This window comes from Microcaecilia unicolor, chromosome 12, assembly GCF_901765095.1.
Source record: "Microcaecilia unicolor chromosome 12, aMicUni1.1, whole genome shotgun sequence".
Lineage (NCBI taxonomy): Eukaryota > Metazoa > Chordata > Amphibia > Gymnophiona > Siphonopidae > Microcaecilia > Microcaecilia unicolor.
Window position 1 is genome coordinate 26,981,265 of NC_044042.1, and position 19,181 is coordinate 27,000,445.

General features: G+C 47.8%; 1 protein-coding gene across 1 annotated transcript in view; it reads left to right on the plus strand.

The window, feature by feature from the left end:
- The window catches only part of KDM5B (lysine demethylase 5B), a 246,733-nt gene that overhangs the window by 192,254 nt on the left and 35,298 nt on the right, over positions 1-19,181 (plus strand). The window contains 2 exon segments of the mRNA XM_030221829.1: positions 18,006-18,185; positions 18,776-18,937. Of these exon segments, the coding sequence (XP_030077689.1) occupies positions 18,006-18,185; positions 18,776-18,937 (342 nt within the window).

Consider the following 19,181-nt stretch of genomic DNA (forward strand, 5'->3'; position numbering starts at 1 on the left):
TTCTACTATATCTTTTTTGAGATACGGAGACCAGTACTGAACACAATACTCCAGGTGCGGTCGCACCATGGAGCGATACAACGGCATTATAACATCCGCACACCTGGACTCCATACCCTTCTTAATAACACCCAACATTCTATTCGCTTTCCTAGCCGCAGCAGCACACTGAGCAGAAGGTTTCAGCGTATCATCGACGACGACACCCAGATCCCTTTCTTGATCCGTAACTCCTAACGCGGAACCTTGCAAGACGTAGCTATAATTCGGGTTCCTCTTACCCACATGCATCACTTTGCACTTGTCAACATTGAACTTCATCTGCCACTTGCACGCCCATTCTCCCAGTCTCGCAAGGTCCTCCTGTAATCGTTCACATTCCTCCTGCGACTTGACGACCCTGAATAATTTTGTGTCATCGGCGAATTTAATTACCTCACTAGTTATTCCCATCTCTACGTCATTTATAAATACATTAAAAAGCAACGGACCCAGCACAGACCCCTGCGGGACCCCACTAACTACCCTCCTCCACTGAGAATACTGGCCACGCAATCCTACTCTCTGCTTCCTATCTTTCAACCAGTTCTTAATCCATAATAATACCCTACCTCCGATTCCATGACTCTGCAATTTCTTCAGGAGTCTTTCGTGCGGCACTTTGTCAAACGCCTTCTGAAAATCCAGATATACAATATCAACCGGCTCCCCATTGTCCACATGTTTGCTTACCCCCTCAAAAAAATGCATTAGATTGGTGAGGCAAGACTTCCCTTCACTAAATCCGTGCTGACTTTGTCTCATCAGTCCATGTTTTTGTATATGCTCTGCAATTTTATTCTTAATAATAGCCTCCACCATCTTGCCCGGCACCGACGTCAGACTCACCGGTCTATAATTTCCCGGATCTCCTCTGGAACCTTTCTTAAAAATCGGAGTAACATTGGCTACCCTCCAGTCTTCCGGTATTACACTCGATTTTAGGGACAGATTGCATATTTCTAACAGTAGCTCCGCAAGTTCATTTTTTAGTTCTATTAATACTCTGGGATGAATACCATCAGGTCCCGGTGATTTACTACTCTTCAGCTTGCTGAACTGACCCATTACATCCTCCAAGGTTACAGAGAATTTGTTTAGTTTCTCCGACTCCCCCGCTTCAAATATTCTTTCCGGCACCGGTGTCCCCCCCAAATCCTCCTCGGTGAAGACCGAAGCAAAGAATTCATTTAATTTCTCCGCTACGGCTTTGTCCTCCTTGATCGCCCCTTTAACACCATTTTCGTCCAGCGGCCCAACCGACTCTTTGGCCGGTTTCCTGCTTTTAATGAGAAGTTCAAGAAGGGAAGATATAAGTCTCTCTTCAACTGCATAATCCAGTAGAACAGTCACCATCTCAGTCTCTTCTAATAATCACAGGGATCTGGAGGGAGTGTCTCAAAAGAAAAATACAATCTTAAAATGTCAAGACTGCCATCTCCAAGATAAAGCAAATCAACAGTTGACAAAAGAAACCATAAAGATAATCTGCCAATACATTTGATTTCATCATCCTCCCTGTCCACTTCTTCACAAGCGATATACGACTTGGCGTTGATTCCAGACTCCAGATCTTATGGTAAGGAATTAGATAAACCTAAGTTCAACACATTTCCTGAGATGGGCTCATCTCCATCTAGTCATTCTCCACAACCAGGTAATGAATCACAATCAGACAGCACATTTTATCCAAAATTTCTCCATACAGTAGCAAAGGAGCTTTCCTTAACTGCACAAGAGACCAGGTATAAAATATTTGGGTGCCCCAAAGGTCATGATTTTACTTCTGGTTTATGAAATTCTACTGGACTAAAAAATAAAGATCTGGCAGTGGTTAACAAGCCCAGCTATGTCCAAGGTTTTGGAGACTACATACCAGGGTCCAGTCAGCCATAGGCCATGACAAATTACAGCTCTCTCGTCCAGTGGTATAGCCATGGGTGGGCAGGGGCCTGTCCAGTTTCACTTCAATGGTGACGCACATCGTTGGTGTAGCTGGCGGGGAACCCTGAGCAGTCTCAACCCAGCAGCAGTCAGCAGTGCGTGTCCAGTTGCTGATGCTGGCACTGCCCCCACCCCCTTGTGCATGGGCTGCTGGTTGAACTGAGCATGCGCGGGGGGGGGGGGGGGGGGGGGGGACAGAGCCAGTGTCGGTGGTTGAATACACGCTGGTGACTGGTGCGAGGATGAGACTTCTTGAGCCTTGGGGGACTCTAGAAGAGTCTTCAGGTGGCAGGTCCCGGAGATGCCCACCAGCTAATGTATTTATCTTCATGGGGTGGGGGTGGATATGGACAGAGGAAATGCGTGGGTCAGGCCCACCCAAAAATTGAGGTCTGGCTTATGCTACTGCTCTCATCAATCAGTGGTGGTCAGATTTGCCCTAAACACATCTAAGTTATTCCCCAGGAAAAAAAAAATATTCTAGATGCTGTAGGAATTAGAATGTTCCAAAATGCTATGTTAAATGCATGGTTTGCAGCACACCAATTTTAATTGACACAGTATTTTTATGCCATTCTGGAAACATTCAAGATACATTAGAATCAAAGCCAGAGTTCCAAGAGCCTTATGAATTTGCCAAATATATGATTGACTAGTGACATGATACAGTATTAAGAGGAACAGCAATAGCTATAGTAACAAAAAGATTAAGGGTGTTGGGACTCTGTGAGGATGTGCATGACTGGATGATGCCCTTTGTAATGGAGAGAACAGTATATCTCATTAACTGCACTACAGTCCATCTTCAGCAGCAGATAAAATACTAATTGAGCGATCTTCAATATGAAGAACACATTATCGTCCATTTCATATACCCTACTGTTAAAACAGCCTTACCCCTTCTTCTCATAGTCCTCACCCAGAAAGACCTGTTAATCAGTCTCAGTAGAAACAGAGAGCAAAGGATAAGTGACAAAAATCTACAACTCAGTCTAGGGCGAAAGTGGAAGTGCAAAACTACAGACAAATGGGTTATTAGAGTAGTGAGAAAAGTATACGGGCTATGATTGGATGGACCTGATACCATCTGATTGTAGGCTGTCATTTCATCTACCAGCCTCAGAGAAGAGACGTCTTCTGAGATAGGAAATCCAGTCCTCCTCAAGGGCAAATGCCATAGAAGCAGTCTCAAAAGATGAGGCTATGGCTTCAAGTATTTTCTTATTCCCAAGAAATTGGTAGACATGTCTGATATTAAACCTCATAAATGAGAGAAGTTCAAGATGAGTACAATAACTTCTGTTCTTCCTTCTTTCATAGATGTGGTGATTGGTTAGTATCCTTACACCTGAAGGATGCCTCCCCTTACATTCCAATCCTTCAAGAACGCACAAAGTTCTTGTGCCCCGTGGTATTTACCAAATATGTGGCAGTGGCAGTGGCAGCAGCAGCAATTTACCTATGGCATCAGTTTTTGTATTTCCATATCTGAACAATCCACTAATTTCAGCGGGCACAGAGGGCAAGGGATTAAACTTCCTGAAAAAGTTCATGATAACCCTAAAAGCTTCAGTGTTTATCATCCAAATCAACACTGGTTACTACTTAAACATTGGAAATTTATAGGAGCTTGTAAACACATGCCATCAGTCACAGCCTTCCTGTCAATGTAGACGTCTAAGATAGTCACGTTAATGATAATGTGAACACACCAAGTCACAGTGAAGCAAATATTAGATTTTGGGCATATGTGAGGATGTGCATGACTGGATGATGCCCTTTGTACTGGAGAGAACAGTATATCTCATCAACTGCACTACAGTCCATCTTCAGCAGCAGATAAAATCACAGTGAAGCAAATATTAGATTTTGGGCATATGACAGCAGCAGTGCATGCAGCGCTGCACACATTATATCCAGGTACTTTCTCTGTCCCTAAAGGGCTCACAATCTTAAGTTTGTTTTTTTTGTTTGTTTTTTTTGTACCTGGGGCAAGGGAACCAGTATTTTCAGCAGTTTTCTCAAAGTGATGATGACTAGCTCCCTATAGAAAGCTCTACAGTGGTGGGAACATCTGAACAAACTTCAGTATGTATGTTTCCTTCAAGGATAGGATGCAATAGTCATATACGTGGAGTGATGTAATTTGATGGAACTTGCATGGGAACACACTCCAGTTTGTTCACACACATATGTTTAAGAATGTTGCAACATGCATTCTTGCTGCTGTCATGTGGGACCTAGCCAGTTGCCATCTTTCCACGGAGTAAAAGGGTTGCACTGTCCTGGTGCTGCTCCTTAGAACAAAATTATATTTGGTGTCAGGTGTTTTGTTTTTTTTTTCTTAGCAGTGTGTAAGTCCCTTTGCCACTGTGTGGGAAACTTCTTTAACCCTTTATTTACCTTAATTAGGTTTTTCAGCCATTTAAAGTTTCCTTTTATTTCCTGCTGCCCATTCTGTTCTTCTTAGGCCTTATTTACCCTGCTGGGTAAAAAATTTTCATCTAATTTGATTTGCTTTGGCTATTTTTCCTGACATGTCCCAGAAAAAAAGTTTCCAGTTGCATAAAAAGTGTTCTGGATGTAATTCATAATGAATACTCCCAACTGGTGCCTGCAGTGGCTGGGGACCAATCATGAGTTATGGGCTAGTTTAAACGATAGGACAGAGGCTGAATTTTTTTTCAAGCAAGGTGGTCCCTTACAGTCTCAGACCGGCAGATTGTAAAAATTGTCTGTGAAAGTTATCTGCAATTAGAAGGCATTCTTCCCAATTGCCCACTAAGAGCATCAAAGTTAAGTTCTTGGCACCAGTAATTGCTTACCAAGGAACTCTTTCCTCTTACAGGTCCAATGCGGTCAAACCCATTCCACTAGAGGAAAGAGAGAATAGATTTTTATTCCACATACCTCCTGATCACAAAGACAAGGGGAGGGAGCAATTTTGTTCCATTCTAGACCTAAGTAAGGACTCTGAGCAAGCACCTTGCCAAACAAAAGTTCAGGATGGTTTCCTTGGGCACCCTTATATCAGCAATACAAAAAGGAGATTGGTGATACTCTCTAGACTTTAAAAGGATGCTTATACTCACAGGAAGTATCTGAGATTTATAGTAGGGAAACACCACGTCTTCCTGTATCGTGTACCTCTGGCCTCACATTAACACCAAGAATACTACTACTACTTAACATTTCTAAAGCACTACTAGGGTTATGCAGCGCTGTACAGTTTAACACAGAGGGACAGTCCCTGCTCAAGGAGCTTACAATCTAAAGGACAAATGTACAGTCAGTCAAATAGGGGCAGTCAAATTGGGCAGTCTAGATTTCCTGAATAGAGGTATAAAGGTTAGGTGCCGAAGGCGACATTGAAGAGGTGGGCATTGAGCAAGGATTTGAAGATGGGCAGGGAGTGGGCTTGGCATAAGGGCCCAGGAAGTTTATTCCAAGCATAGGGTGAGGCGAGGCAGAAAGTGCAGAGCCTGGAGTTGGCGGTGGTGGAGAAGGGTACTGAGAGGAGGGATTTGTCCTGTGAGCGGAGGTTTCGGGTGGGAACGTAAGGGGAGATGAGGGTAGAGAGGTAATGAGGGGCTGCAGACTGAGTGCATTTGTAGGTTAGAAGGAGGAGCTTGAACTGTATGCGGTACCTGATTGGAAGCCAGTGAAGTGACTTGAGGAGAGGGGTGATATGAGCATATCGGTCCAGGCGGAATATAAGACGTGCAGCAGAGTTCTGAATGGATTGAAGGGGGGATAGATGGTTAAGTGGGAGGCCAGTGAGGAGTAGGTTACAGTAGTCAAGGCAAGAGGTAATGAGAGAGTGGATGAGAGTTCGGGTGGTGTACTCAGAGAGGAAAGGGCGAATTTTGCTGATGTTAAAGAGAAAGAAGCGACAGGTCTTGGCTATCTGCTGGATATGCGCAGGGAAGGAGCGGGAGGAGTCGAAGATGACTCCGAGGTTGCGGGCAGATGAGGCGGGGAGGATGAGGGTGTTATCGACTGAGAGAGTGGAGGAAGAGGAGAAGTGGGTTTTGGTGGAAAGATGATAAGCTCGGTCTTGGCCATGTTCAGTTTCAGGTGGCGGTTGGACATCCAGGTAGCAATGTCGGATAAGCAGGCCGATACTTTCACAAAGTACCTAGTGGTCATCACAGCATTTCTATGCAGACTAAAGGTGCACATGTTTCTCCTACCTGGACAACTGGCTAGTCAAGAACATAGAGGCAGAATCAATGCACATTACCATTTGGGTGCTAGACCTACTAGAACCCTACTCAAAAATTGAAATTATAGAAGCCCTGCTAAACATGACTCTAGCATCAGCATTTCTTCTGCAACAACATGTCTTTGACTCTCATATGATTAATAGTAGAGGTGCACCAGAGTCAGCAGATATCAGCCGGTTTAAACCTGAAGTGTTCAATAGAATCCAACATTCAGCTTTTCATGCACTCATAGTAGATTAACATAGAGATATTTCCATTTCCAAAATATTGAGTCAGTACATTAAATGTAGAAAAGCTGGTAATCCATACACATTGCGCTGTTTGCTGGAATTAAGTTAGCTTGTGACAGTGCCGCAATAGTTTTAGCAATTAAGCAGTTGAATTGTTATAATTTTGATATGGTGATATTTACATCAGTGTTATCAGTGATCCTTGGAAGATAAAATTGTGTGGCAATAATTTTGCGTTAACTTCATTCTTCATCTCATAGTTAATAGTTGAAAAGAATTTGATATACCACACTTTTTTGCAGATCTAGTATGATGTGAAGTTTAATGAAATTCCAAAGGTGACAGAATGTGAAGCTATTTAATTTAAACTTGTAAATGAGGTTAGATGGCTATTCCTGTAAAGTGCTTTAGTCAAGAACTATGACTTATTGGTAAAGTATTGCAGAGAAAAAAATGGATGAAGACAATGATTCAGTGATAAATACTGCCGTAAATTACATGAAGCAGGATATGCATAATTGGTTGTAAAATCGATATAACAGAATTCTGCAAATGCGTCAAAGAAGTTCTATGATAACTAGAAACATTTGTTAAACATCATTTCAATAAATAGATGTTCCAATGCATTATTCAGTGAATTATCATTTCTCCGAGGACAAGCAGGCTGCTTGTTCTCACGACTGGGTGACGTCCGCGGCAGCCCCCACCAACCGGAAAAAAGCTTCGCGGGACGGTCGGCACGCAGGGCACGCCCACCGCGCATGCGCGGCCGTCTTCCCGCCCGTGCGCGACCGCTCCCGCCAGTTCCTTTTTTTCCGCGCCTGGAGAGAGTCGTGCTTTGCCGCTCTCTCTACTTCAGCCGCCGGATTCTTGCGATCGCGTATAAGCGGATCGCGCTTCGTTAATTTAATTTAATTTCCTTTTTTTTTACCTTTCTTTTTACAAAAAAAAAAAGACTGCGCGTGTGGAGCACGCGCTCCCCTTTTCCCTCGCTTCCAGCGGGGACGCTACATTGCGGCCTAGTGGTCGCTCGGTCGTTTATTTTTTCGTGGTGTGATTTTAGCCACCATTGACGACTTTGACTTCGCCGACGCGATTTTCCGTCGATGTCCTCGAAGGTCCCGAGTGGATTTAAAAAGTGTGGTCGCTGCGGCCGGCCGATCTCGCAGACCGACACCCACGCTTGGTGCCTCCAGTGCCTCGGGCCGGAGCACAATCTCAAGTCGTGTGCTTTGTGTCTCGGACTCAGGTTGCGAGGCAAGTTCTGCGGGACCGTCTTTTTGGAACTTGCGCCGGCCCCTCGACGTCGACCTCGACGGCATCGGTATCGAAGGCCGGTTCTTCGGTACCGGTATCGATGCCCGAGACATCGGCACCGATGGCAGCGACCCCAGGAGAACAGGTCCCGTCGGCCCGCCGGTCCGCCGGTGAGAGTGGGGTTGAGAGGCCGCGTGGGCAGTCGGGCCCCGGTCACTCCCTCAACTCGTGAGCCACGGGACCGAACCCTGTCTGACCCGGTGCCTCGAGACCGAGGGGGGATCGACCTCCTCCTCTTCCATGCCCTCCGGCGCCGGTGACGTGCATCGAAAGAAGGACAAAAAGCGTCGTCACCGGACGCCCTCGGTGCATCCTGAAGAGGAGTCGACGCCGAAGCGTCATCGTCGAGAGGAGAGGTCCCCGTCGGTTGTGGAGGTACCGACGCGTCGGGGTTCCGGCACCTCGGTGCCGTCTCCTGGCTCCCAGCAGCTTCCGGCACCGACACCCTTACCGGCCCCACCGCCTTTCCCGGCAGCGGGCCTGGACGAGTGCCTCAGAGCCATCCTTCCGGGGATCCTGGAAGGGCTGATGCGCCAGGCTGTGCCGGCGCCGGGGGTGCTTGCGCCCTCGGCGCCGATGACTGTGGCGCCGGCGAGCTCTAGCCCGGCGCCGGAGCTGTCGACACCGCCGCCGCTTGCGGTGCCGGTCTCGACTGCTACGCAGGTGGAGTCCCCGTCGACGTCGATGGAGGGAGCTCCGTCCCGCCGGCGCGGGAGTCCACCGCTCGACGACACCGAGACCTCGGTGCCTCGACGTCGAGCCGGGCCCGGTACAGGACTCAGCTACATGAGCTAATGTCCGATACCGAGGATGAGGACTCGTGGGGGAAGAGGAGGACCCTAGATATTTCTCCTCAGAGGAGTCTACGGGCCTTCCCTCGGACCCCACGCCTTCACCGGAGAGGAAGCTCTCACCTCCTGAGAGCCTCTCCTTTGCCTCCTTTGTGCGGGATATGTCGATCACCATTCCCTTCCCCGTGGTCTCTGTGGAAGAGCCGAGGGCCGAGATGCTCGAGGTCCTCGACTATCCATCACCACCTAGAGAGTCCTCCACGGTGCCGCTGCACAATGTCCTGAAGGAGACGCTGCTCCGGAACTGGGTGAGACCGTTAACTAACCCCACCATTCCCAAGAAAGCAGAGTCCCAGTACAGGATCCACTCCGACCCAGAGCTCATGCGGCCCCAGTTGCCCCATGACTCAGCGGTCGTGGATTCTGCTCTCAAGAGGGCACGGAGTTCGAGGGATACCGCCTCGGCGCCCCCGGGGCGGGAGTCTCGCACTCTGGACTCGTTTGGGAGGAAGGCCTACCAATCCTCCATGCTCGTGACCCGCATCCAGTCATACCTGCTCTATATGAGCATCCACATGCGGACCAATGTGCAACAGCTGGCGGACCTGGTCGAGAAGCTCCCGCCGGAGCAGTCCAGGCCTTATCAGGAGGTGGTCAGGCAGCTGAAGGCATGCAGAAAGTTCCTGTCCAGGGGTATTTTTGACACCTGTGACGTGGCATCTCGTGCTGCGGCCCAAGGTATAGTGATGCGCAGGCTCTCATGGCTGCGCGCCTCTGACCTGGACAACCGCACCCAGCAGAGACTGGCCGACGTCCCTTGCCGGGGGGATAACATTTTCGGTGAGAGGGTCGAGCAGATGGTGGACCAACTGCATCAGCGGGAAACCGCTCTCGACAAGCTCTCCCACCGGGCGCCTTCAGCATCCGCCCCCACTGGTGGGCGTTTTTCCCCGGGCACGGCAGGCTGCACCCTATTCTTTTGCAAAGCGTAGGTACAACCAGCCGGCCCGAAGGCCTCGTCAGGCACAGGGACAGCCCCAGCGCGCTCGTTCCCGTCAACAGCGTGCGCCTAAGCAGCCCCCTGCGCCTCCACAGCAAAAGCCGGGGACGGGCTTTTGACTGGATCCACGGGAACATAGCCGCCCTACAAGTGTCCGTACCGGACGATCTGCCGGTCGGAGGGAGGTTAAAATTTTTTCACCAAAGGTGGCCTCTCATAACCTCCGACCAGTGGGTTCTCCAAATAGTGCGGTGCGGATACGCCCTGAATTTGGCCTCCCTGCCTCCAAATTGTCCTCCGGGAGCTCAGTCTTTCAGCTCCCATCACAAGCAGGTACTTGCAGAGGAACTCTCCGCCCTTCTCAGCGCCAATGCGGTCGAGCCCGTACCACCCGGGCAGGAAGGGCAGGGATTCTATTCCAGGTACTTCCTTGTGGAAAAGAAAACAGGGGGGATGCGTCCCATCCTAGACCTGAGAGGCCTGAACAAATTCCTGGTCAAAGAAAAGTTCAGGATGCTTTCCTTGGGCACTCTTCTGCCAATGATTCAGAAAAACGATTGGCTATGTTCCCTGGATTTAAAGGACGCATATACTCACATACCGATACTGCCAGCTCACAGACAGTATCTCAGATTCCGCCTGGGCGCACGCCACTTTCAGTATTGTGTGCTGCCATTTGGGCTCGCCTCTGCCCCACGAGTGTTTACCAAGTGCCTCGTGGTGGTAGCGGCCTACCTACGCAAGCTGGGAGTGCACGTGTTCCCATATCTCGACGATTGGCTGGTCAAGAACACCTCGGAGGCAGGAGCCCTCCGGTCCATGCAGTGCACTATTCAACTTCTGGAGCTGCTGGGGTTTGTGATAAATTACCCAAAGTCCCATCTCCAACCGTCCCAGTCTCTGGAATTCATAGGAGCGCTGCTGAATACCCAGACGGCTCGGGCCTTTCTTCCCGAAGCGAGGGCCGCCAATCTCCTGGCCCTGGCTTCGCAGGACCAGAGCGTCCCAGCAGATCACAGCTCGGCAGACGTTGAGACTTCTGGGTCATATGGCCTCCACAGTTCATGTGACTCCCATGGCTCGTCTTCACATGAGATCTGCTCAATGGACCCTAGCTTCCCAGTGGTTCCAAGCCACCGGGAATCTAGAAGATGTCATCCGCCTCTCCACCAGCTGCCGCACTTCACTGCTCTGGTGGACCATTCGGACCAATTTGACACTGGGACGTCCATTTCAAATTCCACAGCCCACGAAAGTGCTGACGACGGATGCCTCTCGCCTGGGGTGGGGAGCTCATGTCGATGGGCTGCACACCCAGGGTATGTGGTCCCTCCAGGAAAAGGATCTGCAGATCAACCTCCTGGAGCTCCGAGCGATCTGGAACGCACTGAAGGCTTTCAGAGATCGGCTGTCCTACCAAATTATCCAAATTCGGACAGACAATCAGGTTGCAATGTTTTACGTCAACAAGCAGGGGGGCACCGGATCTCGCCCCCTGTGTCAGGAAGCCGTCGGGATGTGGCGCTGGGCATGCCAGCACAGCATGCTTCTCCAAGCCACATACCTGGCAGGCGTAAACAACAGTCTGGCCGACAGACTGAGCAGAGTCATGCAACCGCACGAGTGGTCGCTCCATTCCAGAGTGGTACGCAAGATCTTCCGAGAGTGGGGCACCCCTCGGTGGATCTTTTCGCCTCTCAGACCAACCACAAGCTGCCTCTGTTCTGTTCCAGACTTCAGACACACGGCAGGCTAGCGTCAGATGCCTTTCTCCTTCATTGGGGGACCGGCCTCCTGTATGCTTATCCTCCCATACCTTTGGTGGGGAAGACCTTACTGAAGCTCAAGCAAGACCGCGGCACCATGATTCTGATAGCGCCCTTTTGGCCCCGTCAGATCTGGTTCCCTCTTCTTCTGGAGTTGTCCTCCGAAGAACCGTGGAGATTGGAGTGTTTTCCGACTCTCATTTCGCAGAACGACGGAGCGTTGCTGCACCCCAACCTTCAATCCCTGGCTCTCACGGCCTGGATGTTGAGGGCGTAGACTTCGCTGCGTTGGGTCTGTCTCAGGGTGTCTCCCGGGTCTTGCTTGCCTCTAGGAAGGATTCCACTAAGAAGAGTTACTTTTTCAAGTGGAGGAGGTTTGTCGTTTGGTGTGAGAGCAAGGCCCTAGAACCTCGTTCTTGCCCTGCACAGAACCTGCTTGAATACCTTCTACACTTATCAGAGTCTGGCCTCAAGACCAACTCAGTAAGGAATCACCTCAGTGCGATTAGTGCTTACCATTATCGTGTGGAAGGTAAAGCCATCTCTGGAGAGCCTTTGGTCGTTCAATTCATGAGAGGCTTGCTTTTGTCAAAGCCCCCTATCAAGCCTCCTACAGTGTCATGGGATCTCAACGTCGTCCTCACCCAGCTGATGAAACCTCCTTTTGAGCCACTGAATACCTGCCATCTGAAGTACTTGACCTGGAAGGTCATTTTCTTGGTGGCAGTTACTTCAGCTCGTAGGGTCAGTGAGCTTCAAGCCCTAGTAGCTCATGCTCCATATACCAAATTTCATCACAACAGAGTAGTGCTCCGCACCCACCCAAAGTTCCTGCCGAAGGTGGTGTCGGAGTTCCATCTTAACCAGTCAATTGTCTTGCCAACATTCTTCCCCAGGCCGCATACCCGCCCTGCTGAACGTCAGTTGCACACATTGGACTGCAAGAGAGCATTGGCCTTCTACTTGGAGCGGACACAGCCCCACAGACAGTCCGCCCAATTGTTTGTTTCTTTCGACCCTAACAGGCTAGGGGTCGCTGTCGGGAAACGCACCATCTCCAATTGGCTAGCTGATTGCATTTCCTTCACTTACGCCCAGGCTGGGCTGACTCTTGAGGGTCATGTCACGGCTCATAGTGTTAGAGCCATGGCAGCGTCAGTGGCCCACTTGAAGTCAGCCACTATTGAAGAGATTTGCAAGGCTGCGACGTGGTCATCTGTCCACACATTCACATCACATTACTGCCTCCAGCAGGATACCCGACGCGACAGTCGGTTCGGGCAGTCGGTGCTGCAGAATCTGTTTGGGGTGTAAATCCAACTCCACCCTCCAGGACCCGAATTTATTCTGGTCAGGCTGCACTCTCAGTTAGTTGTTCTTCGTAGGTCAATTTCTGTTCTAAACTCGCCGTTGCGAGGTTCAATTGACCTGGGTTCTTGTTTTGAGTGAGCCTGAGAGCTAGGGATACCCCAGTCGTGAGAACAAGCAGCCTGCTTGTCCTCGGAGAAAGGGTATGATACATACCTGTAGTAGTTGTTCTCCGAGGACAGCAGGCTGATTGTTCTCACCTACCCTCCCTCCTCCCCTTTGGAGTTGTGTGTTTCATCTTTTGCTAGTTATTCAACTGGCGGGAGCGGTTGCGCACGGGCGGGAAGACGGCCGCGCATGCGCGGTGGGCGTGCCCTGCGTGCCGACCGTCCCGCGAAGCTTTTTTCCGGTTGGTGGGGGCTGCCGCGGACGTCACCCAGTCGTGAGAACAATCAGCCTACTGTCCTCGGAGAACAACTGCTACAGGTATGTATCATACCCTTTATTGCATAATAGCAAGTAGCACTCTCAGGGAACCAGACATTTTTGCTCACAGAGGCCCAGTTCTTAGAGGGAGCTATGGTACTAACCTCCTACATCCTGGAAATGCTTCCTAATCCTGCAGTAAAAATACTCACATGCGGTTAAAACAGAGGTGTATTTTTCAAACCCTAGACTGAAATTGACAGGACAGATCTATGTACAAAGAATCACAGGAACAGACTTTTACAGCTTTTTATGTTAAATCCAAACATCATGGGAGATCTGTGAAAGAGAGAACTTTGTCCATTTGGATTGTGAACGGTACTGATTGTTAGCAATATAACTCTACTATTTAAAAAGAAACCATTCATCAGCTAAGGGCTAAATCAACAGCGTAGCTACACTTGTCATCTGTGGAGGACATTTACACATTGGTGACATGGTCTTCTTCCAAACAGCTATGTCTTTTGGACAGGTGGTGCTCTGTAATTTATGCAGTTAAACTCGATTTATTTTCTCCACTGCATGAGTTGTGAAATGTGATGTGAACTAGTTAGGAAATGTAGTGCTCTTGGCTCGGAAGTCTCCACTTGTATGGTTTGTAGTGACTTTCCTTGTCATTGAAAAGTGTATTTGCGTATCTGTAACAGGTGTTCTCCATGGACAGCAGAATCCTACAGCCATATAGAAACATGACGGCAGATAAAGGCCATATGACCCATCCAGTCTGCCCATCCTCTGTAACCCCTAATTTCTTCCTGTTCCTTAGCGATCCCACATGCTTATCCCATGCCTTTTTAAATTCTGGAACAGTCCTTGATTCCACCACCTCCACCGGGAAGCCATTCCACACCTCCACCACCCTTTCTGTGAAATAATACTTCCTTAGGTTACTCCTAAGCCTATTCCCTCTTATCTTTGTTGTATGCCCCCTCATTCCAGAGCTCTCCTTCATTTGAAAAAGGCTCTCTTCCTGTACATAAATACCCTTGAGATATTTAAACGTTTCTATCATGTCTCCTCTCTCCCTCCTCTCTTCCAGCGTATACATGTTGAGGTTCATAAGCCTCCTATAATTTTTGTATTCAAGACCGCTTACTAATTTTGTAGCCGCCCTCTGGACTGTTTATATCTTTTCGTAGGTGCGGTCTCCAGAACTGCACGCAGTACTCCAAATGAGGCCTCACCAGAGACCTATACAATGGCACTATCACCTCCTTTTTCCTGCTGGTTATGCCTCTCTTTATGCACTGAAGCATCCTTCTGGCTTTGGCCGTCGCTTTTTCTACCTGTTTGAAAGCTAAGGTCGTCAGACACAGTCACCCCCAAATCCCGCTCATCCTTCGCACACTGAAGCACTACACCCCCTATACTGTACCGTTCCCTCAGATTTTTGTGACCCAAGTGCACGACCCTAAATTTTTTGGGATTAAACCTTAGTTGCCAAATATCGGTCCATTCCTCTAGCTTCGCTAGGTCCTTCCTCATGTCATTCACACTCTCCAGGGTGTCCACCCTGTTGCAGAGTTTAGTATCATCCGCAAAGAGACAAACCTTACCAGACAGCCCTTCCGCGATATCGCTCACAAAGACGTTAAAAAGAGCCGGTCCCAGGACCGATCCCTGCGGTACTCCACTGACAACATCCTTTTCTTCAGAGCAAGCTCCATTTACCACCACCCTCTGCCTCCTACCATTCAACCAATTTTTTTTACCCAATCCGTTACTCTAGGTCCCACACCGAGGGCACTCAGTTTATTTATCAGTTGCCTGTGCGGAATAGTGACAAAGGCTTTGCTGAAATCCAAGTATACCACATCAAGCGCCCCTCCCACTTCCAACTGTTTGGTCACCCAGTCGAAGAAGACAGATTCGTCTGACACGACCTGCCACTAGTGAAGCCATGCTGCCTCGGGTCCCGCATTTCCATGTAGTTCAAGAAATGTCAAAGTAGAAGCGTTTCCATTAGCTTACTCACCACCGAGTCAGACTGACAGGTCTGTAATTCCCTACCTCCTCCTTACTTCCACTGTTGTTCAAAGGAACCACATCTGCCCTTCTCCAGTCCACCGGGACCACTCCAGTTTCTAAGGAAGCATTGAAGACGTCCGTCAGCGGAGCCGACAGAACTTCTCCAAGTTCCTTAAGCACCCTCGGGTGTATTCCATCAGGCCCCATCGCTCTGTCTACTTTTAGTTTGGCAAGCCCCTCATGAACACAGTCCTCCATAAATGGGTCTTGGTCTACCATACATCCATCCCCTTCAGCCTTTGCTTTCTGCAGCCCTACCCCCGGTTTTTCATTTGTGAACACAGAGCTAAAATAATCATTAAGCAGTTCAGCTTTATCCTTATCTTCCACATATTTCTCTCCCTCAGCTTTGAGCCTCACAATGCTATTATGGCACTTCCTCTTGTCACTTACATATCTGAAAAAGGTCTTGTCCCCCAATTTTACTGTATTAGCTATCTTTTCCTCCATTTGCTGCTTCGCTTTTTCCAGCTTCTCTTCACTTATATAGGTACTAGCCGTTAAGCCCGTTAAAATGGGCGAGATTTCCAGCTACCCTCCTCGCCGCCACTCCCTCCCCCCTCTGTGCCGGGCCCCCTGCACTGACCTGACAGCACCTCTCAGCTCTGTGTGAAAGCGCTGCAGGCAGCAGCACATCGCTCTGCTGCTGCCTGCAGCGGTTCCACATGGAGGTGAGAGGCGCTGTCAGGTCAGTACAGGGGGCCCGATATGGAGGGGGGCGGGATCAGCGGCAGGGATGGGGGGGAGGGTAGAGGTTGGTGTGCGCGATGTTCGTTTCCAGGCTCCAGCGGCAGCGTCCGACTCCGTTTCCCTCTCTGTTCCGCCCTCTGATGTCATCATGTCTTGACGCGTGGGCGGGACAGAGAGGGAAGTCTCTACTGCGCATTTGCAGGTGAGTCGGTCAATTGCCATTTATATGTTTGATTCTCTCCTGTCTTAATCTTTCTGAGTTGTCTTATAACGTGCAAAGGCTAGCCTCCTTTTCCTTATCTTTTCAGCTACTACATTCGAGTACCAGAGAGGCCTTCTTTTCCCCTTACTTTTATGTAATTTTCTAACATAAAGGTTAGTTGCCTTTAATATAGCTCCTTTCAGTCTCATCCATTGCTGTTCTACATCCTTCAGTTGTTCCCATTCCACTAACTGTTCCTTGAGAAATTCCCCCAGCTCGGCAAAGTTAGTTCCTTTCAAATCCAGGACCTTCAATCTCGAGTGAGCCCTCTCTTCTGTTTTAATATTGAACCATACCATACGATGATCACTAGATGCCAAATGGTCCACCACCTTGACGTCAGAAACATACTCTCCATTTGTAAGCATCAGGTCCAGAACAGTTCCATCCCGCGTCGGTTCCGTCACCCACTGCTGGAACAATTCTTTCTGTAGGGAATCTAAGATCTCTCTGCTTCTAGACGACCCCGCAGCCGGGACACCCCAATCAACATCTGGCATATTGAAGTCACCTATCAGTAGTACTTCCCCTTTCCTAGCTATCTTGCAGGATGTCTTCAGTTAAGTTCCTGTCTAGTTCCTCCAACTGTGAGGGAGGTCTGTAAATCACTCCGATATTGATACATTTTCCTTTTCCTGTTTCCATTTTAACCCACAGCGCTTCTTCCCTATCCCACATGTCCTGCAGTTCTGTCACTTGGATATCATTCTTAGCATATAATGTCACACCTCTACCCTTTTTTCCTACTCTGTCCTTCCTGAATAGATTATAGCCAGGTATAGCAACATCCCAGTCATGGTTCTCCATGAACCACGTCTCCGTGACAGCCACTAAATCCATGTCCGCTTCCATCATTGTAGCCTCAAGTTCTAGAAGTTTGTTTCCCATACTACGGGCATTGGTATACAAGGCTTTCCAGATTTTACTCTTTTTATTCCCTTCTATAGAGGCATTAGATGTCCTACCTTCCTTGGGGTTAATTATGGCTTCGCGGCCTTTTATACCCATATAATCCTATCCTCGCTCTCAGAGTTGAGGCTTGCTAAAAACTGACTGGAGGGGCCTGCACAGTATAGCAGCAAAGGAACATCGGTGCTGGCACAAAGCTTTTCCAGAGTTTTCTGAACTTTGGAAAAGAAAATCTAACTAAGCTCTGTCTGGTAACATTACCCACTTGTGTGGCTGTATGTATGTAACTACAATTTATCTGCTTTCATTTTCTGTGTTCGAGGTAATGAATGCATGTATGCATGCAGTCTCTATCTTAATTAAGCTTCTCATTTTGTTTCTGAATGTAATTTGAGGGTGGAACAAACATAATTGCAGACTGATATATGAACCAGTGAATCTCTGCATGCAAAGAAGGTACACTTACTGCTTGAGCCACCATAATACCTCAAAACTTAGCTTGGAGATGTGCCTACTAAATTAACACCTGCTTTCAGAAGTTGACTGGAGCAAGGCGTATGTCATAAGTAATATGTATCAGGGCTGTTCTCTGTGATCTAGGTGAGCCCATGTGTGTTTACCATGACACCACAATCCAGCACTTCTACACATAACAAAACAATGATTTTATTGTCTTTGTACAGTATCTGTTTTGCTCTATTTGTACAATACATATGCTTTTCTGTAATAAAGCAGGCTACCTGCCATTCCATTTCCATTCTTCATCTTTACTTTGGATCTGTCAAGTGAAAAATCTGAAAATATTAGCAATTCATTGCTTTTTGTGAAAGGACTTTTTGCTAGTTAATCCTTTTCTTTAAAGTAACACCGTTCCCTTTACGCCCCCAAAATATAGATGCAATGTATTAAAACTACCATCTTTTCATCAGAATTGTTAAATGTAGATAATGTCATTAGGAAGATCAATTTGCATTCTAGTATTTTAGAAATGCTCTTTTTCCATTCCCAGGCTGGTGGACGTGTTCCTGTGTTAGATAACCTTATGGAGATTGTATCAAGAGGTCGTTCTATCCCTGTTCACCTTGATCCCCTTCCTAGACTGGAGTCCCTAGTGGCTGAGGTACAAGCATGGAAGGAGTGTGCGGCAAACACTTTCCTGACAAAGAACTCACCGTTCTCCCTGCTAGAGGTATGACCTTTAACCCATAGCAGAGTTCTGTGACAAGGGTGAATTCTACCCTTGCTACTTCATGAATTAATCTGATTGTTAAATATTAGTTGCTAATTAGAAAGCTGTGTAGATGGATTTTTATCTTAATAGACTCATGTCAGATAATTATGTGAGGTGTGCAAAATAAGCAGTAGATTTGGTGGGAAATATCCTACTCAACCAGGTTTGTGGTTGAGGTGGAAAAGAGTAATAGTATATATTCAGACAATGATGTGAAGTAGACTTGGAGCCACAGGGTGGGTCATGAGGTTTCTTGGAAATGAGTTCTGAGACAATATTTCAATGCGGGGTTTGTAACAGAACTTAGGTAAGAGTCACCAAGTATTCACCTGCTACTGTAGTGAGTTCATAGCAAATGTGTGTTGGAAAGGACAGATAAAATATTTAATCGTGCTGTATCAATTGTTCCTTGAATATGATATTAGAACAATGGTTCCGTATTGTCAAGACATGGACCATAGGTTTCACCTTTTTGCTTATGGCTCCTCTAACAAGCAATGTCATCATGTCTTGTGCTTTGATGCCATTCTCTTTTTAATGGTATATAGGTGTTGTGCCCGAGATGTGATGCTGGTGCCATGGGACTGAAAAGGAAGCAGAAGAAATTAAAAGAACCACTCATGCCAAATGGGAAGAAGAGAGTTGCCAAGTTGGAGAGTTTGAGTGATCTGGAAAAGGCATTATCAGAGAGCAAAGACACAGCAGCTGCAGTAAGTATGGAAACCACTTAAATCAATTTAGACAGATATTCCGAAGAGCTTCACTAGTTTGATATGAATAAATAAGCTTATCAATTAAATTTCATACTCTCACTAGTTGGTACTATTGTAATGTGATTTAATCCAGGAATTTACAATAGATTTTGCTAATTATATGAATTATTTGATTTGTATTTGAAAACTCATTGTACAAACAGAACTGTGCGGTTTAGCTGTGTGTACATAATGGCACCAT